The 24,887-nt window shown below is 33.1% G+C and overlaps 1 protein-coding gene across 2 annotated transcripts in view; it reads left to right on the top strand.

Annotated features, from left to right (window-relative positions):
• LOC139514226 (microtubule-associated protein 1 light chain 3 gamma-like) overlaps positions 1-21,056 on the top strand; it is a 45,678-nt gene extending 24,622 nt beyond the window's left edge. For both annotated transcript variants that reach the window (XM_071303079.1, XM_071303080.1), the window contains exons 3-4: positions 4,735-4,841; positions 17,508-21,056. In XM_071303079.1, the coding sequence (XP_071159180.1) occupies positions 4,735-4,841; positions 17,508-17,673 (273 nt within the window). In that variant the 3' untranslated portion in view covers positions 17,674-21,056. The remainder of the gene's footprint in view (positions 1-4,734; positions 4,842-17,507) is intronic.
• Positions 21,057-24,887: the final 3,831 nt, after the last annotated feature.

Raw genomic sequence — 24,887 nt, 5'->3', positions numbered from 1 at the left:
TTGTATGGAAGCTTTGTTAGCTGTACATGTCTGCCTGGCATGGTTCATCTGACCTTGACCTCATTTTCATGGTTCATTGGTCTTTGTTTAGCTATCTTGGTTAACGTTAAGTTTATGTGACAGTTGTAATAAAGCTTTATACTTAGGACTATCAACATAATATCAATGATTAGTAAAGAAGGCGAGACATTTCAGTGTGTGCACTCTTGTAATATTTTATGATGTATTTAAATGAGTAGTTTTTGTTGCAAACTCCATTAGAAATTTGATTTGAGATCAGTTTTAAAAAAAGGGAAAGGGGGATGTGAAGAAAAAAAATGGTTGGGGTGTTTTCATAAATAAAAAGAAAATTTCTTCAAACATTTTTTTGAGAGGATTAATATTCAACAGCATAGTGAATTGCTCAAAGGCAAAAAAAAATATTTTAAGTTCATTAGACCACATTCATTCTGTGTCCGAAACCTATGCTGTGTCAACTATTTAATCACAATTCAAATTTAGAGCTGAATCCAGCTTGAATGTTTTGTCCATACTTGCCCCAACCGTTCAGGGTTCAACCTTTGCGGTCGTATAAAGCTGTGCCCTGCGGAGCATCTGGTTGTTATTTGTTTACTATAAGGTGACAATCGGTAAACTTCGGCTTCAAAACACGGTATTTAATGAGCAGCCATATTTGTTAAATCATAACAGAAAGAGAGAAAAAAATTGACACAGGCTCTTTTGAGAAAACCTTATAATGGAATGAAACCAAACATGGCATGAATGTTCCTTATGAGGTGTTATTGTTATTACATTGTACATAGCCAATCCATTTACCAAGATGGCTGCCAACAGGGGTACTTAGTATATACTAAAGGGAACTATGGGAAATATATACAATTGTCTTCTTCTAGAAAATTGGATTTAAACCAAACATGTTATGAAAGTTTCTTTTGAGGTGCTGACTAAATTAAATATTAAGTGTTGTTACTTTATAGCTGATTTGTCATCCAAGATGGCTGTCAGCAGTAGATATACGTTTAACATAGAACCTGATGGGAAATACATGCAAATGTTACTGTTAAACCACTGTCCCAGGTAAGGGGGTGGGTTGGGATCCCGCTAACATGTTTAACACCGCCACATTATTTATGTATGTGCCTGTCCCAAGTCAGGAGCCTGTAATTCAGTGGTTGTTGTTTGTTTATATATTACATATTTGTTTCTTGTTCATTTTTTTATACGACGAATGGTTTCCGGATAATAACTTTAGTATAAGTACACAGAAATCAATAAAATTTTAACACAATGTTTATAACCTTATAAAGAAGTTTGGGGGTTATGGTCCTAAAGGTTTAGGAATTAGGGGCTCAAAGGGCCCAAAAATAGCATTTATCTAGTGTCAGAACAATAAGTTGTGTATAAGTATTTCAATTGTTCTGAAATTGTACCACAATGTTTAATACTATAAGTAGAAGGTTGAGATATTTTAAGGGTTATGGGGCAAACAGTCTAGGAATAAAGGGCCAAAAAGGGGCCAAAAACAAGCATTTTTGTAGTTTCAAGTCAATAAATTGGAGTTATCTTTCTTTGTCCAGAATGGTTGTTGAATCTCCTACATTAAAACCAATGCTTTATATAAAATTGAGAAAGGAAATGGTGAATATGTCAAAGCGACAACCACCCGACCATAGAGCAAACAACAGCCGAAGGCAACCAATGTAGCGAGAATTCCCGCACCCGTAGGTGTCCTTCAGCTGGCCCCTAAAATATGCATAATAGTACAGTGATAATGGACGTCATACTAAACTCTGAATTATACACAAGAAATTAAAATTTAAAATCATACAAGACTAACAAAGGCCAGAGGCTCCTGACTTGGGACAGGCGCAAAATTGCGGCGGGGTTAAACATGTTTATGAGATCTCAACCCTCCCCCTATACCTCTAGCCAATGTAGAAAAGTAAAAGAATAACAATACGCACATTAAAATTCAGTTCAAGAGAAGTCTGAGTCTGATGTCAAAAGATGTAACAAAAGAAAATAAATAAAATGACAATAATACATAAATAACAACAGACTACTAGCAGTTAACTGACATAATCTTCTTTGAAAATTAGAGTTATCTTTCTTTGTCCATAATAGAAGCTTAATCAACTTAAATCAATTCTATATACAAGAACAATGCAATATTCACTTTACTACCAACTGATAAATTAAAGCAATCTTTACCATTCAGTGATTACAAGCACTTTGATTACCATTCTAGGGTTATGCCCCTTTACAAGTGGAAAAAGTGAAGAATTTTTTAGTTTCTGTTCTCTTAACTTAAGTTTGTCTTAACTAAATTTAATGAAATGTGTATACAATGCTTATTACCTCCAAACTTAGTTTAAATTCAATTTTTGGCAGCTTCACTTTTACAGTTCTTGAATTTGTCCCTGTATAACGTTATATGCTAGTGGGGGCATCATCTGTGTCCTTTTAGCATTTTGAAAATAGATAACTTGGCCTTGATAATCACAAAAATAAATGGTTTGTTCTGTGGTAGTTTGAAAATAAAAAATTACCTGACATGCAATGTATTGAAAATAAATAACTCAGCAGGTCTAATGGAAAGTATGAGATGGCACCAGATTCTTCATAAATTCATCTTTTTCCCCAAAAAAATCGTGAAACTCTTCCCAAATTTTTTAATAATAAAAGTATAAATATTATTCAAATATTCTTGAAATGTCTGAAAATTGGTTTCATTTAACTTGAGGTATATTGTCTCAGAAAACCTTGCCTCACTTTTATTTTAACAGGGCCTTAACTACATTGAGGCAAAGGCCTCATGTAGGAAATTTCAAAACCAAACGCTTGTGACTCCATATCAAATTGTGTTCACGGGGAGTCCCTTGCAAGAAGCAAGTTCTATATCTTCTTGGGCCTTCAGTAGCTCCAAAACCCTTCAAAAAAATTTTGCCTCGCTCCGCTCAGCGAAATATGTTTGCCAATACTTTTAAAAGGGGCTAGTTACAACCAAACTTTAATACTATGTACATATATGTATGCAATACATGTATATGCAGTTGGGAATATAACAGATTCATTTCTGCAGAGGATGATGATTAATTCTGATTAAATGCTACATAATGACTTGACTATACATGTATATTATTTATAATAAACAAATCATATAAAAATTGTATGTTTTCGAATATCATAAATATAGTTGTGAAAATGAATAATCAGTCCCTTGCTTTAATAAAAATGAAAAATCTTGCTTCAATAGTGCAGAAAATGAATAATCTGTCCTCTTAGTTTACGAAAATAAATATTGATCAAAAACAAATCCTCCTGCCCCCCCTCCCCCGCCCCCAGAATATCAAATGGTTGTCCCCTTATTGTTGCAAGCTCCATAAGAAATTTGAATTGAGATCATTTTTGGAATAAGGGAAAGGGGAAAGTGAGAAAAAAAATTGGGGTGGGGGTCAATTTTTTTTTCAAATTTCTGAATTTAAATAGAAAATTTCTTCAAATATTTGTTCTTTGAGAGGATTAATATTTAACAGCATAGTAAATTGCTCAAAAGCAAAAAAAAAAAAATAAGTTCATTAGACCACATTCATTCTGTGTCAGAAACCTATGCTGTGTCAGCTATTTAATCACAATCCAAATTCAGAGCTGTATTCAGCTTGAATGTTGTGTCCATACTTGCCCCAACTGTTCAGTGTTCGACCTCTGCGGTCGTATAAAGCTGCACCCTGCGAAGCATCTGGTTCAAGACTTTTATGGTGAATGGGGGGAAGGGTGTTTACAAAAATTGGCGGTGGAGTCAATTTGCAACAGCATTGTGTATTGCAAAAAAGCACCAAAAAAAGGGTATTTTTTTTTGTGGGAGGGTGGGTTGACAGTTTGCAACGGCATAATGTAAAACACAAAAGCATAACATTCAATATTAATTCTAATCATATAACCAATTCTAAGTTTTTTGACTATAGTTATTCTGTGTCAAATCTTTAATTACAAATCAAATTCAACCTGTATCAAGCACGAATATTGTGTCCATTTTTGCCCCAACTGTCCAGGGTTGGACCTCTGTGTATTCAGCTGTGCTTGATGAAGCAATTTATTTTTTCTGGTCTGTCTGTCTGTCTGCTATATGACAAGTGACAGATCAAGTTCAAAATCTGTTCCAAGTCTGATGATTTTGTGCAGAGTTATGGTCCCTGGACATAGAAAATTCACTCAAATAATCAGTTTTCCACATCTTTTTTCATCATGCTGGAAGATATTAATTTTAACCCAATACTATAACTTTGAACCTGTATGGGATAAAATTATGTATTGCCATACAATCCTCTCAAAAAACTTGTAGTTGTTCAAGCAAAGAAATTAATTATTGTATATATATGTTAGCAGCAACTTATTGCAGCTAATATATATTATACTGTGGATTCATTTATTTTCGTGGGTACCAATTTTTCATGGATTGCTGAAAACTTGCATATTCTTGGATATTTGATTTCGTGGAAGTGCCAATCGCTGTATATAAAGTCTATTGAAAATATGTTATTTGTTGAAGATTTTAATTCGTGGTTGACCTGTAACAACAAAACCACAGTATATAGAGAAAAAGGGCTTATTTTCATGTCCAAATTGTCTGTTGATGGTTATGAAAATATAACAAATAGACAGAAAAAAACCAAAGATATATGTATAGAGAAAAGGAAGAAAAATGAGAATTTAGTTGTTAATTATTTTTTTTAGGTTATTGTTGAAAGATATCATAAAGAGCAGCAGTTACCATTATTAGATAAAACAAAGTTCTTAGTACCACAAGAGCTAACCATGTCACAGTTTGCTTCTATAATAAGGTTAGTATTGTATTGCTATTTGAGAATTTCAAAAATAATAAAAATGTTGTAAGGAGAGCTGAAAGTTATTATGGTCCTTGTTGCTTAACAAGGGGAGGAGATATGGAAATTTTTATGTTCATTTCATGCATTCTTTTGGGTGTCCTCTGACATTGCAAGTCTTGTACCTACAGATTCATTAGATTTTAACAAAATTTATTTTTTACATGTTAACATCAGCTATAATAACTCGGAATTACCTTGGGGAATCTAAAGTAATGTTATGGCAGAGTTTCTGTGTGTGCTTTCAAAACAGCATTACTGTTTATACATGTAAGTGCAAAATGGAATCCTTTATAGCTTGACATATACTGGTATATAAAAATTTCAAATGAAATTTCATGAATTTTTTTTTTTTAAGAACATTTTTTTGTAATCAACATGTTTTGTCTTAAGAAATATACTGTTTATCAGAAAAAAAATTCATGAATATCATAATATCATAAATTCTCTATGAAACTGACATTCACTTTCATAGGATTATTTTTAGCTCACCTGGCCCAAAGGTCCAAGTGAGCTTTACCCATCACTTGGCATCCGTCGTCCGTCGTCGTTAACTTTTACAAAAATCTTCTCCTCTGAAACTACTGGGCCAAATTCAACTAAACTTGGTCACAATCATTACTAGGGTATCTAGTTTAAAAGATGTGTCTGGTGACCCGGACAACCAACCAAGATAGCCGCCATGGCTAAAAATAGAACATAGGGGTAAAATGTAGATTTTGGCTTATAACTCTGAAACCAAAGCATTTAGAGCAAATCTGATGAAGGGTAAAATTGTTTATCAGGTATCTATCTGCCCTGAAATTTTCAGATAAATCAGAGAACCTGTTGTTGGGTTGCTGCCCCTGAATTGGTAATTTTTAAGAAAATTGTGCCATTTTTGGTTATTAACTTGAATACTACTATAGATAGAGATAAACAAACTGTAAACAGCAATAATGTTCAGCAAAGTAAGATCTACCAATATGTCAACATGACCTAAATGGTCAGTTGACCCCTTAAGGAGTTATTGCCCTTTATATTCATTTTTTACCAATTTTTAGTAACTTTTTGTTATCGTTTACAAAAATCTTCTCCTCTGAAACTACTGGGTCAAATTCAACCAAACTAAGCCACAATCATTATTAGGGTATTAAGTTTAAAAAATGTGTGGGGTGACCAAGCCAACCAACCAAGATGGCTGCCATGGTTAAAAATAGAACACATGTTGTGGCTTATTACTATGAAACCAAAGCATTTTGAGAAAATGTGACCAGAGGTTAATTTGTTAATCAAGTCAATATATATCTGCCCTGAAATTTTCATATGAATTGGACAACTGGTTGTTGGGTTGCTGCCCCCCAATTTTCTTCTCTGAAACTACAGGGCCAAATTTAACCAAAGTTGGCCACAATCATCATTGGGGTATCTAGTTCAAAAAATGTGTCCGATGACACAAGCCTACCAACCAAGATGGCCACCATTGCTAAAAATAATACATAGGGGTGAAATGTAGATTTTGGCTTATATCTCTGAAACCAAAGCATTAAGAGCAAATCTGATAGAAATTAAATTGTTTATTAGAAAAAGATCTATCTGCCCTGAAATTTTCAGACAAATCAGACAACCCCTTGTGGGGTTGCTGCCCCCTAATAAGTAATTTTAAATAAAATTTTGCTGTTTTTGGTTATTATCTTGAATATTATTATAGATAGAGACAAACTGTAAGGAGCAATAATGTTCAGCAAAATAAGATCTACAAGTAATCCAACATAACCAAAATTGTCAATTGACCCCGTAAGGAGTTATTGCCCTTTATAGTCAATTTTCATAAATTTTTATAAATTTTTAGAAAATATTTTCGACTGTAATCACTGGGCCAAGTTCATTATAGATAGAGATAATTGTAGCAACAAGAATTTTCAGTAAAGTAAGATCTACAAACACATCATCATCTCCAAAACTCAATTTTGTCATGAATCCATCTGTGTCCTTTGTTTAATAATACACCTAGACCAAGGTGAGCGACACAGACTCTTTAGAGCCTCTAGTTTCTTTGAATGAACGTCCTATTTAGCAGTCGAAATATATTGGTACTACTGAAAATAGTATGATTTAAAACTAGACAAAATGAGCTTTAATGATCACCGCTATTTGTCAATAAGCAATGACATAAGGGGGAATTAGCACAGTGGCGGATCCAGAACTTTTCATAAAAAGGGGGGGGGGGGGCACTCCAGTCATGCATCAGTGATTCCCCATATAATCAACCAAATTTTTTCCACAAAAGGGGGGGTCCTGGATCTCCCTATGTAGCAGGCTTATATGCACATGTCCTCAATATTTGTTTCTTATGAGTAAGTTAACATTCAAGATGGAATACGTTTAAATGAAGTAAATATAATCATCATCCTCATGATACATTTAAGAATACAGGCCAAAATTTTCACTGAATATTTTAGAAAGGTAGGCATAAAGTTACATTATTTTGATGTGTTTCTATCGATTTTTATCTTGTTGCCTGGTATTTTCTTAATCAAACTATGACTATTAAACATTGGTAGACTACAAAGGCGGATTTAGAGGGAGCACCAGGGTGTCTGCATCCCCTTTTTGTGGGGAAAATTTGGTTGATTATATAGGGAATCAATGAAGCATGACTATAGCAGGCCTACTCTAGATCTAAAGCAGCCAGTCCCCTTCCCCATTATGGAAATCTCTGCATCCTCCACTGGACTACTTTGCCTATATTTACCATGGGTAAAAAAAAGACAGGACTAGAGTTTTGAGTAAAAAAAGGCAAGATTAACAACTTGGCCAAATAAAACAGCAGGACGTTAATTTAGGTATAAAAAATCAGGATGAATTAATGAAAAAAAAGACAGAACCGAATAGAGTGAAAAATAAAAGTGCAGGATGAGATTTCAACTTAAAAAATGCAGGACAAAATTTTTAATCCTAGCCCCTCCCCCAATAAAATTAAAAACAAATAGTAGCTCCTTTAATTGATAGTTTCATTAATTTTTTTTTTCATTCAACAGATATGGCGACACTGCTTAATGCTATATTTTTTCAACCTCTCCTTTAAAAAACCTAAATCTGTTAAAAAAAAACTATAAACTTTGAATTCCCAAAAAATACCAGGTTTTCTAAAGGTACTTAATTGTTCCTACAAAGTGTAAGGGGGGGGGGAACAAATCTACAATTTTACCAAACTTGCCATTAATATGAAATGTCCAATACCTTATTTATATAAAATACTAGAACACACCCGTGATATCGCGGGTCCGTGACTGAATTAAAGTATATAACTATGCGCAAGCCTTATTTTAGTATTAGTATTGTCATCTGATAAAGTCATGCCGATTATAAGATACACAGTTTTCTCTGCTTTCAAATCTTTCTGTTTGAACCCGTCGAACTGGAACTTATCCATTATTGATAATATTAATTATTTGGAAAACAAAAGGTCCTGGAATGGAGTATTTTTGAATCAACAGCATTGTCCTATATTAGTTATAAATAAAATTTGACAATTAAGTAGTGTCAACCCTGTGATTATGACCCGTGTAATTACTATATAGCATATCAATCCTGAATACACCGTTTGGTGGTGCGCCTGTCAGATGTGGAACGTACAAATAAGGTAATCGGTAACAGGTGAATATACTATTGGTATCGGTATCGGACTCGACCCGGAACTTCTTAATTATTGGCAATATTAATTACGTGGAAAACAAAAGGGCCTGGAGTGGTGTAATTTTTAATCTACACCTTTGTACTATATTAGTTATATATAAAGTTGAATTCTTTGATTCGTCGTTTTTACGTGATGACGGCTGACAAATTGGACCTCGTAATTTTAGTATTATAGATATGTAATCAATATAAAGTTGGTAAACTCAAATGCATTTTAATAATGAACTAGATTTAAAAATAACGAAATCTCGCAAAATCATAACCATTTGTGCACTTACCAATAGGACATTACCCTCCCCTCCAGTGATCGCCCTCTTTTTTTTCACAATATTAGCTGATAATGTACACTTTTGTGCATGCCAGACAGCTTTATTTATCAGAAAAAGTTTCGTTGGAACAGACAGTTACAATCATCTTAAATAAAAGTTACAATCATCGTTGATAAAAATAAATAAAAGTTAAGGTCATCATTGTGAATTTTTGTATCTTGATTTTCATTCTTCTTGTTCTTTTTTCACCATGAACAAAAAAATATTTCAATAGCAATGCTTATAAAGATGTTTTCTGACATAAAACAAATCTGAAAATAAGCAGTTAAAGTGGAGAAATCGGCCTTCTAAAATTTCCCTTAATTTGTGTCCACCAAATTGGGATGATTTTAATTGCAGTTACGGTCATCAGGTTGACACCAGTGAATATGAAGGACGTAATTATACAGAGTTATTTACCTTTTGAATACTAACATTATCTTTGTTGTATCATCTATCTATCATGTTTCACTTCTTATAAGGCCAACATTAAAAATATCTTTGATTCCCCTCCCCGACTGAGGTTATCAGAGTATGGGTAGGTAGGTAGGCAAATTATTTTATTTTATTTCTTGATATAATTTTTATACAACCGCAAAATTTAAAAAAATTCTGGTCGTATATTGGTATCATGTTGGCGTCGTCGTCTACATCGTCTGCATTGGCGTCGTCGTCATCCGAATACTTTTAGTTTTCGCACTCTAACATAAGTAAAAGTGAATAGAAATGTATGAAATTTTAACACAAGGTTTATGACCACAAAAGGAAGGTTGGGATTGATTTTGGGAGTTTTGGTCCCTACATTTTAGGAATTAGGGGCCAAAAAGGGCCCAATTAAGCATTTTCTTGGTTTACGCACTATAACTTAAGTTAAAGTAAATAGAAATGTATGAAATTTTGACACAAGGTTTATGACAACAAAAGGAAGGTTTAGATTGATTTTGGGAGTTTTAGTTCCAACAATTTAGGAAAAAGGGGCCAAAAAAGGGCCCAAATAAGCATTTTTCTTGGTTTTCGCACCACAACTTTAGTATAAGTAAATAGGTTTATGACCACAAAAGGAAAGTTGGGATTGATTTTGGAAGTTGAGGTCCCAACAGTTTAGGAATTAGGGGCCAAAAAGGGGCCCAAACGAGCATTATTCTTGGTTTTAGCACCATAACTTTAGTATAAGTAAATAGAAATCTATGAAATTTAAACACAAGGTTTATGACCATAAAAGGAAGGTTGGGTTTGATTTTGGGAGTTTTGGCGTCAACAGTTTAGGAATAAGGGGTCCAAAGGTTCCAAAATTGAACTTTGTTTGATTTCATCAAAAATTGAATAATTGGGGTTCTTTGATATGCCGAATCTAACTGTGTATGTAGATTCTTAATTTTTGGTCCCGTTTTCAAATTGGTCTACATTAAGGTCCAAAGGGTCCAAAATTAAACTTACCAGTAGTTAGATTTTAACAAAAATTGAATCCTTGGGGTTCTTTGATATGCTGAATCTAAAAATGTGTTAAGATTTTTGATTATTGGCGCAGTTTTCAAGTTGGTCCAAATCGGGGTCCAAAATTAAACTTTGTTTGATTTCATCAAAAATTGAATAATTGGGGTCTTTGTTATGCCAAATCTAACTGTGTAGATTCTTAATTTTTAGTCCCGTTTTCAAATGTGTCTACATTAAAGTCCAAAGGGTCCAAAATTAAACTAAGTTTGATTCTAACAAAAATTGAATTCTTGGGCTTTTTTGATATGCTGAATCTAATATAAAAAAAAAAGAAGATGTGGTATAATTGCCAATGAGAAAACTATCCACAAAAGACCAAAATGACACAGACATTAACAACTATAGGTCACCGTACGGCCTTCAACAATGAGCAAAACCCATACCGCATAGTCAGCTATAAAAGGCCCTGATAAGACAATGTAAAACAATTCAAACAAGAAAACTAACGGCCTTATTTATGTAAATAAATGAACTAAACATGTACTTAGATTTTTTTTATTATGGGCCTAGTTTTCAAGTTGGTTCAAATCAGGATCCAAAATTATTATATTAAGTATTGTGCAATAGCAAGAAATTTTCAATTGCACAGTATTCAGCAATAGCAAGAAATCTTCAATTGCACAGTACTGTGCAATAGCAAGAAATTTTCAATTGCACAGTATTGCGCAATAGCAAGAAATCTTCAATTGCACAGTATTGTGCAATAGCAAATATTATCAATTGTACAGTATTGCGCAATAGCAAGAAATATCTAATTGCACAATATTGTGCAATAGCAAGAAATTTTCAATTGATTGGAGTTATCTTTCTTAGTCCAGAATAGTAGTTGAATCAACTTAAATCATTGTTTTATACAATATACAATGTATATTCACTTTTACTACCAACTGATAAATTAAAACAATCTTTACCATTCAGTGATAACAATCACCTTTTGTTACATTTTAATATTTTATGATGTATTTAAATGAGTAGTTATTGTTGCAATCTCCATTAGAAATTTGAAATGAGATCAGTTTTGGAAAAAGGGAAAGGGGTGTGTGAAAAAAAATGGGGGGGGGGGGGTTAAATTTTTCTCATTTCAGATTTCATAAATAAAAAGAAAATTTCTTCAAACATTTTTTTGAGAGGATTAATATTCAACAGCATAGTGAATTGCTCAAAGGCAAAAAAAAAAAACTTTTAAGTTCATTAGACCACATTCATTCTGTGTCAGAAAACTATGCTGTGTCAACTATTTAATTTTAGATTTAAAAGTTTGAAGAAGAAATCTTTAATTGATTTGTAAAATCTTGACATTTGTTTTGTGTAAAAAAAAAACCATGTAATGTCAAAAATTTGATCACAATCCAAATTCAGAACTGTATCACGCTTGAATGTTTTGTCCATACTTGCCCCAACTGTTCAGGGTTCGACCTCTGCGGTCGTATAAAGCTGCGCCCTGCGGAGCACCTGGTTGGTTATTATCTTGAATACTATTATAGATAGAGATAAACTGTAAACAGCAATAATGTTCAGCAAAATAAGACCTACTAATAAGTCAACATAACCAAAATTGTCAGTCAACCCCTTAAGGAGTTATTGCCCTTTATAGTCAATTTTAACAACTTTTTGTCATTTTTTGTAACATGTACAAAAATCTTCTTCTCTGAAACTACTGGGCCAAATTTAAACTAACTTGGCCACAATCATAATTGTGGTATATAGTATAAAAAATGTGTCAGATGACCCCACCTACCAAACAAAATGGATGACATGGCTAAAATTAGAACATAGTGGTAAAATGCAGTTTTTGTCGAGCCTGCAACTTTTGTTGCAGAAAGCTCGACATAGGGATAGTGATCCGGCGGCGGCTACGGCGGCGGCGTTAGCTCACTTCTTAAAAGCTTTATATTTTAGAAGGTGGAAGACCTGGATGCTTCATACTTTGTATATAGATGCTTCATGTTACGAAGTTTCCGTCAGTCACATGTCCAATGTCCTTGACCTCATTTTCATGGTTCAGTGACCACTTGAAAAAAAAGTTCAAATTTTTTGTAATGTTGAATTCTCTCTTATTATAAGTAATAGGATAACTATATTTGATATGTGCGTACCTTGCAAGGTCCTCGTGTCTGTCAGACAGTTTTCACTTGACCTCGACCTCATTTCATGGATCAGTGAACAAGGTTAAGTTTTGGTGGTCAAGTCCATATCTCAGATACTATAAGCAATAGGGCTAGTATATTCGGTGTATGGAAGGACTGTAAGGTGTACATGTCCAACTGGCAGGTGTCATCTGACCTTGACCTCATTTTCATGGTTCAGTGGTTATAGTTAAATTTTTGTGTTTTGGTCTGTTTTTCTCATACCATATGCTATAGGTCTACTATATTTGTTGTATGGAATGATTGTTAAGTGTACATGTCTAGGGGGCAGATGTCATGTGACCTTGACCACATTTTCATGGTTCAGTGGTCAAAGTTAAGTTTTTGAGTTTTGGTCTTTTTATCTAATGCTATATGCCATAGGTCAACTATATTTGGTGTATGGAAATATTTTATGATCTTTATGTCAGTCGAGCAGGTTTTATTGTCGAGCCTGCAACTTTTGTTGCAGAAAGCTCGACATAGGGATAGTGATCAGGCGGCGGCGGAGGCGGTGTTAGCTCACTTCTTAAAAGCTATATATTTTAGAAGGTGGAAGACCTGGATGCTTCATATTTTGTATATAGATGCCTCGTGTTACGAAGTTTCCGTCAGTCACATGTCCAATGTCCTTGACCTCATTTTCATGGTTCAGTGACCACTTGAAAAAAAAGTTCAGAATTTTTGTAACGTTGAATTCTCTCTTATTATAAGTAATAGGATAACTATATTTGGTATGTGCGTACCTTGCAAGGTCCTCATGCCCGTCAGACAGTTTTCACTTGACCTCGACCTCATTTCATGGATCAGTAAACAAGGTTAAGTTTTGGTGGTCAAGTCCATATCTCAGATACTATAAGCAATAGGGCTAGTATATTTGGTGTATGGAAGGACTGGAAGGTGTACATGTCCAACTGGCAGGTGTCATCTGACCTTGACCTCATTTTCATGGTTCAGTGGTTATAGTTAAGTTTTTGTGTTTTGGTCTGTTTTTCTCATACTTTATGCAATACGTCTACTATATTTGTTGTATGGAATGATTGTAAGGTGTACATGTCTAGCGGGCAGATGTCATCTGACCTTGACCTCATTTTCATGGTTCAGTGGTCAAAGTTAAGTTTTTAAGTTTTGATCTTTTTATCTAATATTATATGCCAAAAGTCAACTATATTTGGTGTATGGAAATATATTATGATCTATATGTCAGTCCCGCAGGTTTTATTTGACCATGACCTCAATTGCATGGTTCATTTGACAGTGTTAAGTTTTTGTGTTTTGGTCTATTTTTCTTAAACTATAAGTAATAGGTCAACTATATTTGTTGTATGGAAGCATTGTTAGCTGTACATGTCTGCCTGGCATGGTTCATTTGACCTTGACCTCATTTTCATGGTTCATTGGTCTTTGTTTAACTATCTTGTTTAATGTTAAGTTTATGTGACGTTGTAATAACGCTTTATACTTAGGACTATCAACATAATATCAATGATTAGTAAAGAAGGCGAGACATTTCAGTGTGTGCACTCTTGTTAATATATATCTTTGAAACTAAGACATTTAGGGCAAATCTTTCAACATTTAAATGTCCATCAGAATAAGATCTATCCCCTCACAAATTTTCAGATGAATCCTACATTCTGTTGTTGGGTTGCTGCCCTAAAATTGGTAATTTTAAGGAAATTTAGCAGTTTTTGGATATTATCTTGAATACTATTATAGATAGAGATAAACTGTAAACAGCAATAATGTTCAGCAATGTACGATCTACAAATAAGTCAACATGACCAAAATTGTCAGAGAACCCCTTAAAAGTTATTGTCCTTTTATAGTCAATATTGAACAACTTTTCGTCATTTTTATACGACCGCAAAAATTTAAATTTTTTGGTAGTATATTGCTATCAAGTTGGCGTCGTCGTCTGCGTCGTCGTCGTCGTCCAAATACTTTTAGTTTTCGCACTCTAACTTAAATAAAAGTGAATAGAAATCAATGAAATTTTAACACAAGGTTTATGACCACAAAAGGAAGGTTGGGATTGATTTTGGGAATTTTGGTCCCAACATTTTAGGAATAAGGGGCCAAAAAGGGCCCAAAAAAGCATTTTCATGGTTTTCGCACTATAACTTTAGTTTAAGTGAATAGAAATCTATGAAATTTTGACACAAGGTTTATGACCACAAAAGGAAGGTTGGGATTGATTTTGGGAATTTTGGTCCCAACATTTTAGGAATAAGGGGCCAAAAAGGGCCCAAAAAAGCATTTTCATGGTTTTCGCACTATAACTTTAGTTTAAGTGAATAGAAATCTATGAAATTTTGACACAAGGTTTATGACCACAAAAGGAAGGTTGGGATTGATTTTGGGAGTTTTGGTTCCAACAGTTTAGGAATTAAGGGCCAAAAAAGGGCCCAAATAAACATTATTCTTGGTTTTCGCACAATAACTTTAGTATAAGTAAATAGAAATCTATAAAATTTAAACACAAGGTTTATGACCATAAAAGGAAGGTTGGGTTTGATTTTGGGAGTTTTGGTCCTAACAGTTTAGGAATAAGTGGCCCAAAGGGTCCAAAATTGAACTTTGTGTGATTTCATCAAAAATTGAATAATTGGGGTTCTTTGATATGCTGAATCTAACTATGTATGTAGATTCTTAATTTTTGGTCCCGTTTTCAAATTGGTCTACATTAAGGTCCAAAGGGTCCAAATTAAACTTAGTTTGATTTTAACAAAAATTGAATCCTCTGGGTTCTTTGATATGCTGAATTTAAAAATGTACTTAGATTTTTATACGACCGCAAAATTTGAAAAAATTTTCGTCGTATATTGCTATCACGTTGGCGTCGTCGTCCTAATACTTTTCGTTTTCGCACTCTAACTTTAGTAAAAGTGAATGGAAATCTATGAAATTTTAACACAAGGTTTATGACCACAAAAGGAAGGTTGGTATTGATTTTGGGAGTTTTGGTCCCAACATTTTAGGAATTAGGGGCCAAAAAGGGCCCAAATAAGCATTTTCCTGGTTTTCGCACTATAACTTTAGTTTAAGTTAATAGAAATCTATGAAATTTTGACACAAGGTTTATGACCACAAAAGAACGGTTGGGATTGATTTTGGGAGTTTTGGTTTCAACAGTTTAGGAATTAGGGGCCAAAAAAGGGCCCAAATAAGCATTATTCTTGGTTTTCGCACAATAACTTTAGTTTAAGTAAATAGAAATCAATGAAATTTAAACACAATGTTAATGACTACAAAAGGAAGGTTGGTATTGATTTTGGGAGTTTAGGTCCCAACAGTTTAGGAATTAGGGGCCAAAAAGGGACCCAAATAAGCATTTTTCTTGGTTTTCGCACCATAACGTTAGTATAAGTAAATAGAAATCTATGAAATTTAAACACAAGGTTTATGACCATAAAAGGAAGGTTGGTATTGATTTTGGGAGTTTTGGTCCCAACATAATAAAGACCCAAAGGGTCCAAAATTAAACTTTGTTTGATTTCATCAAAATTGAATAATTGGGGTTCTTTGATATGCCGAATCTAACTGTCATGACTGTGTATGTAGATTCTTAACTTTTGGTCCCGTTTTCAAATTGGTCTACATTAAGGTCCAAAGGGTCCAAAATTAAACTTAGTTTGATTTTGACAAAAAATGAGTCAGTTAGGTTCTTTGATATGCTGAATCTAAAAATGTACTTAGATTCTTGATTATTGGCCCAGTTTTCAAGTTGGTCCAAATCGGGGTCCAAAATTAAACTTTTTTTTTGTTTGATTTCATCAAAAATTGAATAAATGGGGTTCTTTGATATACCAAATCTAACTGTGTATGTAGATTCTTCATTTTTGGTCCTGTTTTCAAATTGGTCTACACTAAAGTCCAAAGGGTCCAAAATTAAACTTAGTCTGATTTTAACAAAAATTGAAATCTTGGGGTTCTTTGATATGCTGAATCCAAAAATGTACTTAGATTTTTTATTATGGGCCCAGTTTTCAAGTTGGTCCAAATCAGGATCTAAAATTATTATATTAAGTATTGTGCAATAGCAAGTCTTTTCAATTGCACAGTATTGCGCAATGGCAAGAAATATCTAATTGCACAATATTGTGAAATAGCAAATTTTTTTTTAATTAGAGTTATCTTTCTTTGTCCAGAATAGTAAGCAAGAAATATCTAATTGCAAAATATTGTGCAATAGCAAGATTTTTTTTTAATTGGAGTTATCTTTCTTTGTCCAGAATCAACTTAAATCTTTGTTATATACAATATACAATGTATATTCACTTTTTACTACCAACTGATAAATTAAAATAATCTTTACCATTCAGTGATAACAAGCAGTTTTTTTACATCTTAATATTTTATGATGTATTTAAATGAGTAGTTATTGTTGCAAACTCCATTAGAAATTTTAATTGAGATTAGTTTTGGAATAAGGGAAAGGGGGATGTGATTAAAAAAATTGGGTTCAATTTTTCTCATTTGAAATTTCATAAATAAAAAAGAAAATTTCTTCAAACATTTTTTTGAGAGGATTAATATTCAACAGCATAGTGAATTGCTCTCAGAGAAAACAAAAATTTTAAGTTCATTAGAACACATTCATTCTGTGTCAGAAACCTATGCTGTGTCAACTATTTAATCACAATCCAAATTTAGAGCTGAATCCAGCTTGAATGTTGTGTCCATACTTGCCCCAACCGTTCAGGGTTCAACTTCTGCGGTCGTATAAAGCTACGCCCTGTGGAGCATCTTGTTTAAACTAGATACCCCATTGATGATTGTGGCCAAGTTTGGTTAAATTTGGCCCAGTAAGTTCAGAGAAGATTTTTGTAAAAGTTAATGACACCGCTTGACACCAAGTGATGAGAAAAGCTCACTTGGCGCTATATATCAATTATAGATTTATATAGCATATATTGTAATTATATTTGTGTATATTATGTTGTGAATTGGAAGTTATTATTAAAGTGCATGGAAATAACCACTATATATCATAATTTTGAAATTTTATCTTACAGAAATAGAATGTCACTGAATGCCAATCAAGCATTTTATCTTATTATCAACAACAAGAGTATTTCTAGCATGTCAATGACTTTGGCAGAAGTATACAGAGATGATAGAGATGAAGATGGATTTTTATATATGACTTATGCTTCACAAGAAATGTTTGGAAATTGTTGAAATGATGACATTAATGTATTTTTTCATTGAAATGTCTGATAAAAAGGTGGCATGCACCTGGTTCTATTCTATTTTGATCTGAAATTTAATATATTGTGAATATTTCTCATCATGAAATAATAATGATTCATGTTGATTGTCATGGATTTATTGTGTTAATGTTTATCATTATGTATATCTATATTTGAATGCATAGTATTCCCTTATGGGAAAGATGGCATACATGAAATGAACAAAATAATAACAAAAAAGTACATAATACATTATAAGGGTAATACAAGTACAATGCATAATATACCAGTACATGTTTAATTGGCGGAGGCATTTTTTTCTGATTTTGGTAAGGCATGTACAGTGCCTATCTAACAATTGCTTATAGATATATTTAGGGTCTTGTTTCGATGTTTATCATAATCAACAGATGATTAAGACACCAGAATTGAAAATCTACAATTCAAATACTTATAATAAATTTTTGAAAATGTCATTATATAGCAATGGGAGAATGGTTAGTCAAAAACAATACAGATGCTGTATCTAACACTTGCTTTGAATATGTCACAACACATGTACCCATCAATACCATATTTTTTGTTAGATACTGGTGTTTTTATTCGACTGCAAAAATTGATTTTTTTTTGTCGTATATTGGTATGACGTTGGCGTCATCGTCGTCGTCATCCGAAGACATTTGGTTTTCGCACTATAACTTTAGTATAAGTGAATAGAAATCCACGAAATTAACACACACAAGGTTAATTACCATAAAAGGAAGGTTGGGATTGATTTTTGGAGTTTTGGTACCATTAGTTTAGGAATTAGGGGCCAAAAAGAGCCATAATAAGCATTTTTCTTGGTTTTCGCACAATAACTTTAGTATAAGTAAACAGAAATCTGAAATTTTAACATAAGGTTTATGACCACAAAAGGAAGGTTGGGATTGATTTTAGGAGTTTATGGTTCCAAAAGTTAAGGAATTAGGGGCCAAAAGGGTCCAAAATTAACTTTGTTTGATTTCATCAAAAAATGAATCATTGGGGTTCTTTGATATGCCAAATCTAACTGTGTATTTAGATTCTTAATTTTTGGTCCTGTTTTCAAATTGGTCTACATTAAGGTTCAAAGGGTCCAAAATTGAACTTAGTTTGATTTTAACAAAAATTGAATTCTTGGGGTTCTTTGATATGCTGAATCTAAACATGTACTTGGATTTTTGATTATGGGCCAAGTTTTCAAGTTGGTCTAAATCGGGGTCCAAAATTAAACTTTGTTTGATTTCAACAAAAATTGAATATATTGGGTTCTTCAATATGCTGAATCTAACCATGTATTTAGAAATTTTAATATTTGGGCCTGGTTATCAAATTGGTCCACATTGAGCTCTAAAGGGTCTAAAATTGAACATTATTTGATTTCATCAAAAATTGAATTCTTGGGGTTCTATGATATGCTGAATCTAACCATGTATTTAGATTTTGGAAATTGGACCATATTAAATAGGTAAATGTCCAATTGAAAATTTTTAAGTTTTTAAGTTTAAGTTCTTAGACAACATTCATTCTGTGTCAGAAACCTATGTTGTGTCAACTATTTAATTACAATCCAAATTCAGAGCTGTATCAAGCTAAAATGTTGTGTCTATACTTGCCCCAACTGTTCAGTGTTTCGACCTCTGCGGTCGTATGAAGCTGTGCCCTGCGGATCATCTGGTTTTATGTTGCTGCAGAAATTCTGCACACGTCCCATGCACTTTTGTCTGAATACTGAATGTATTTGGTATAAATATGCTAATATTATTGAGCATTTCTTCAATGAATATTCATGAAAATATTATTTAAGAACATAAATAAATAATATGAAAATATTTGTCATGAGAAATATATATATATGTATAAGTAAAAAACCATTGATATCTATGCACATGTACAGAAAAATTTTGTTTGCAGATAAATATCCCAAAAACATATTCCAACAACAGTAGGAGTGTACATATCTGTCTATCAGGTATCATATTATCGCCTGCCAACATAACTTGTGGTCATTCGATGTTCAGTACTTCAGTACTTTGATTTGTATGTGCCTTAATCATTGACAAACAAATATAGTCAAGGAATAAACTGTTTGTTTTACCACTACATTCCTTAGCCAAGTTTTAATATTTGATGTTTCATGTGGGAAGAAAACTAAAAAAATCAATGTATTTATTTCTGTAAATTCAACAAGTAAATATGTTCAACAGGTTTTAAAAAAAACAATTTTGCCAGTTATTGTTAAATTTAGACGTACCCGAATGAACACATTAGAAGCAATTCTATATTTAATACCTTAAAGTTACCCCAATACTTATTGGCAATAAGTATTCTAAAATCTTCTTATGAATGAAGTATAATTATGTATCTATTTGGAAAAGTTTTTTTGATGTTCTCAGATGACACAACTATTGAAAGTTTTATTGTTGTGACCCCCAAAATAATCAATCTTTATTTTGAAGACAAGAAAACAAAAATTCCTGTAAAGGACCAAAAGGTTGTGTGACACATTATTTCATCACAATGTGTCAGTCATCTGTTGTACATCATGAACATTTTCTCCTATGAAACCACTTCCTCAGTTGGAACCTAAATAGGTAAAGATCATTCTAAAGGTATCTAGTTTCACAGTTTACCAATCTTCTTGACAATCAGCCAGTGTTACAACCGCTTCTAAAACTAACAAAGAAAAAAAAATATGAGAAGTTGAAATTGCAACTAGAATGTTAGTCAATCATATGTTGTATCATCCCTTTAGATCCATATCCTTCACCTCCATCAAACTTAGCTATCAACTTTGCTGAAAGTTTAACATTTTATCCATATAAAAAAAAATATATGAAAAGTGACTGGTTAAATTGTTCACGAGGCACTTTATAAATTTAATTGATAATCTTCATTATCAAAAAAAGAAATAAAGCTGCCATATTTTTGTTTTCACTTAAAATCTTTCAAAGAATCAATTAATACAAAACATGTTTATAAGGAAGGAATAAATTTCAACCTTCCATTTTGAATAATGGTTCGATAACTACAGCTCCTATTTAGCATGACCTATTCCATGACTAAAATGAAAAATAGGAGTTAACTGAACCTAACTGAGTACTGGCATTAAATGTTTTAGCAATATTTTTATATCTGGGAGTTATCTTCCCATGTTGTGTCAAGAGAGTGATACTCTACTATGGGCCTCCATTTAAGACTTGAATCATTGACAATAAATATATTTGTAACTGTTAGCAACTGTACATGTTCTGTCTTTCATTCATTCAGGGAATGGTTATATAGTGCAATTATTTGTGGAGTTGTAAATAATTCATCTTTACATATATAATTAAAATAATTTTTAAATTGCATAGTTTTTAGTTCCTATGTATTGAGTCTGCATCCAAATTTTTTCCCAAAAAAGAGGGGACCGGACCCCCTGGCCCCACCTAAATCCGCCTCTGCTACTACAAAGTGGTCTGGGCTATAACATTTTTATACCCCACGCAACGAAGTTGCTGAGGGTATAATGTTTTTGACCCGTCCGTCCGTCCGTCAGTCCGTCAGTTTCTTGTCATCGCAACTCCTCTCAAACCACACAACAGAATTTCACGAAACCTTTTCAGATAATAAGGACATGCTATGTAGTTGTGCATATCGACGGGAAATTGCGATTCAATTTTTTTTTCTAGGAGTTACGCCCCTTTGAACTTATTTACTTTAATGTACTACTGCAACAGTTTGTCATCGCAACTCCTCTCAAACCACACAACAGAATTTCACGAAACCTTTTCAGATAATAAGGACATACTATGTAGTTGTGCATATCGACGGGAAATTGCGATTCAATTTTTTTTTCTAGGAGTTACGCCCCTTTGAACTTATTTCCTTTAATGTACTACTGCAACAGTTTGTCATCGCAACTCCTCTCAAACCACACAACAGAATTTCACGAAACCTTTTCAGATAATAAGGACATACTATGTAGTTGTGCATATCGACGGGAAATTGCGATTCAATTTTTTTTTCTAGGAGTTACGCCCCTTTGAACTTATTTCCTTTAATGTACTACTGCAACAGTTTGTCATCGCAACTCCTCTCAAACCACACAACAGAATTTCACGAAACCTTTTCAGATAATAAGGACATACTATGTAGTTGTGCATATCGACGGGAAATTGCGATTCAATTTTTTTTCTAGGAGTTACGCCCCTTTGAACTTATTTACTTTAATGTATTACTGCAACAGTTTGTCATCGCAACTCCTCTCAAACCACACAACAGAATTTCACGAAACCTTTTCAGATAATAATTATGGACATACTATGTAGTTGTGCATATCGACGGGAAATTGCGATTCAATTTTTTTTCTAGGAGTAACGCCCCTTTGAACTTATTTCCTTTAATGTACTACTGCAACAGTTTGTCATCGCAACTCCTCTCAAACCACACAACAGAATTTCATGAAACTTTGTAGATAATAAGGACATACTATGTAGATGTGCATATCAACAGGAAATTACGGTTCAATTTTTTTTCTAGGAGTTATGCCCCTTTGAACTTATTTGCCTCAATGTACTTCTGCAACAGTTTGTCATCTCAACTCCTCTGAAATCACACAACAGAATTTCATGAAATTTTGTAGATAATAAGGACATACTATGTATATTGACAGGAAATTATTATTCAATATTTTTTCTTATACAATTTTTATACGACCGCAAAATTTGAAAAAATTTTCGTCGTATATTGCTATCACGTTGGCGTCGTCGTCTGCGTCGTCGTCTGCGTCGTCGTCGTCGTCCGAATACTTTTAGTTTTCGCACTCTAACTTTAGTAAAAGTGAATGGAAATCTATGAAATTTTAACACAAGGTTTATGACCACAAAAGGAAGGTTGGTATTGATTTTGGGAGTTTTGGTCCCAACATTTTAGGAATTAGGGGCCAAAAAGGGCCCAAATAAGCATTTTCTTGGTTTTCGCACTATAACTTTAGTTTAAGTTAATAGAAATCTATGAAATTTTGACACAAGGTTTATGACCACAAAAGAACGGTTGGGATTGATTTTGGGAGTTTTGGTTTCAACAGTTTAGGAATTAGGGGCCAAAAAAGGGCCCAAATCAGCATTATTCTTGGTTTTCGCACAATTACTTTAGTTTAAGTAAATAGAAATCAATGAAATTTAAACACAATGTTAATGACTACAAAAGGAAGGTTGGTATTGATTTTGGGAGTTAAGGTCCCAACAGTTTAGGAATTAGGGGCCAAAAAGGGACCCAAATAAGCATTTTTCTTGGTTTTCGGACCATAACGTTAGTATAAGTAAATAGAAATCTATGAAATTTAAACACAAGGTTTATGACCATAAAAGGAAGGTTGGTATTGATTTTGGGAGTTTTGGTCCCAACAGAATAAGGGGCCCAAAGGGTCCAAAATTAAACTTTGTTTGATTTCATCAAAATTGAATAATTGGGGTTCTTTGATATGCCGAATCTAACTGTCATGAATGTGTATGTAGATTCTTAACTTTTGGTCCCGTTTTCAAATTGGTCTACATTAAAGGGAAACTTCGCAAAAAAATCAAAAATTGATATTATGTTCATTCTGTATAAAAATGCTCAAATTCATAGATATTAAAGTTTTATTCCCTTAGATAAGCGATCACCATCGATTTTAAATTTAGAGGATCAATTCTCTGCGATCCGCCATTTTGTCTTCTTTCCCGATTAATAAAAACGATATGTCTATAAACCACAAAGAAACAAAACTACAGTAACCGATGTAGTCGTAATTGCGTGTCGATATCTTGTCAATCGTACGGTTGTTTTATCCGACTAACTAACTTGATACGAAAAATATTGTTACTTTTTTTAAATTACTATGGTCTGTTGTTTTTAAGCTGTTGATATTGGAATTAGGTGAAAAGTCAAAGTTGAAATCATAAATAAGTGTTCCGTGAAAATTGTTTTCGAAAATCTAATTTGTTCATAATTCTTTAAAGTAATAAACAAATATATTTTGATCTTCCCTCATCTGATCACCAGCATGGCTAAAGGTATTTCTTCCAAAGGTATTGTGAGGGGTGTGAGGTGACACGTCCAGGTATTCAAGCGATTTCCTGTCGGGCTTGCAAGTTCATGCATCGTTTCACTTCTGCAGGTATTGATCAGTGTACACGGCTGATAACTTATAACTTATAACTTTCCATTTTGAACTATCAGATGAATAATATACAACTCTGTCTTACTTGTCATTACTAAACTCATACGCTTGTTTATAAATAACATTTCTGGTGTAAAGAATATAATTCATAAACATATAAGCCCAAAAAATAAGATTTGATGAAATTAAAATCTATTTAAATATTTTTTCCAAGGGTGAATTTGGGAAAATGTAATATATAGTCATTGTCAATAGTGAAGGACAGATTGGAACAGACCAGAAATATTGATTTAAAAAAATGTACGCACTTGCCGACGATTCGTTTATACGACTGGATAGAAAGTTACGGAACTATAGCGCAATTCAAAATATATACATGTATACATTGAACATAAGAAAAAAACATATATTTTGAATAAATAGGGGTAAAATTGTTGTAAATAGACTAGTCCACGTATGCCAACAGTATGTAATCATCAAATGTCGATAGACTATTGTATACCAGAAGAAGAAGAGAACCAATTTGATTTAAATACAGGTCGATGTATAACTTTTGCTTTGGTTCATTGAAGCTGTGGACCTAGTAAAATCACAGATTTATATGTGAATATTTTGCTGGGAAACTTTTGAGTATCAAAGTTTCAAATTAATTTCGGGATTTATTTTCTTTCTTGGTATTCAATAACAGAAAAAAGAATAAATTACTTGTTCGCTAAATAGGGATATTCTTGTCAGATAAAAGACTTTTAGTTATATTTAAAAAATAGGGAAATATGACATTAAATTGGTTCTGTCTTTTTTTTAAACATCGTTAAAAAGATGTGTGTCTAAGGTGAACGCCACAAGAACCCTGTAATACTAGTACGAGAATATAGCATGTAAACATTCCTTCTCAATAATATGGTTGTATTGGAAATCTTTTCATACAGATTGACAACTCATTGTCCGATATGCATGTAATATTTGCCACATGACGCCCATAGTTCTTTCTACCATCATCATCTTATTCTGTGATATTGCTGTAAACATCGATGGTT

Source organism: Mytilus edulis, chromosome 3 (assembly GCF_963676685.1).
Source record: "Mytilus edulis chromosome 3, xbMytEdul2.2, whole genome shotgun sequence".
In the NCBI taxonomy this organism is placed as follows: Eukaryota; Metazoa; Mollusca; class Bivalvia; order Mytilida; family Mytilidae; genus Mytilus; species Mytilus edulis.
This window is presented reverse-complemented; position numbering and strand designations above follow the sequence as displayed.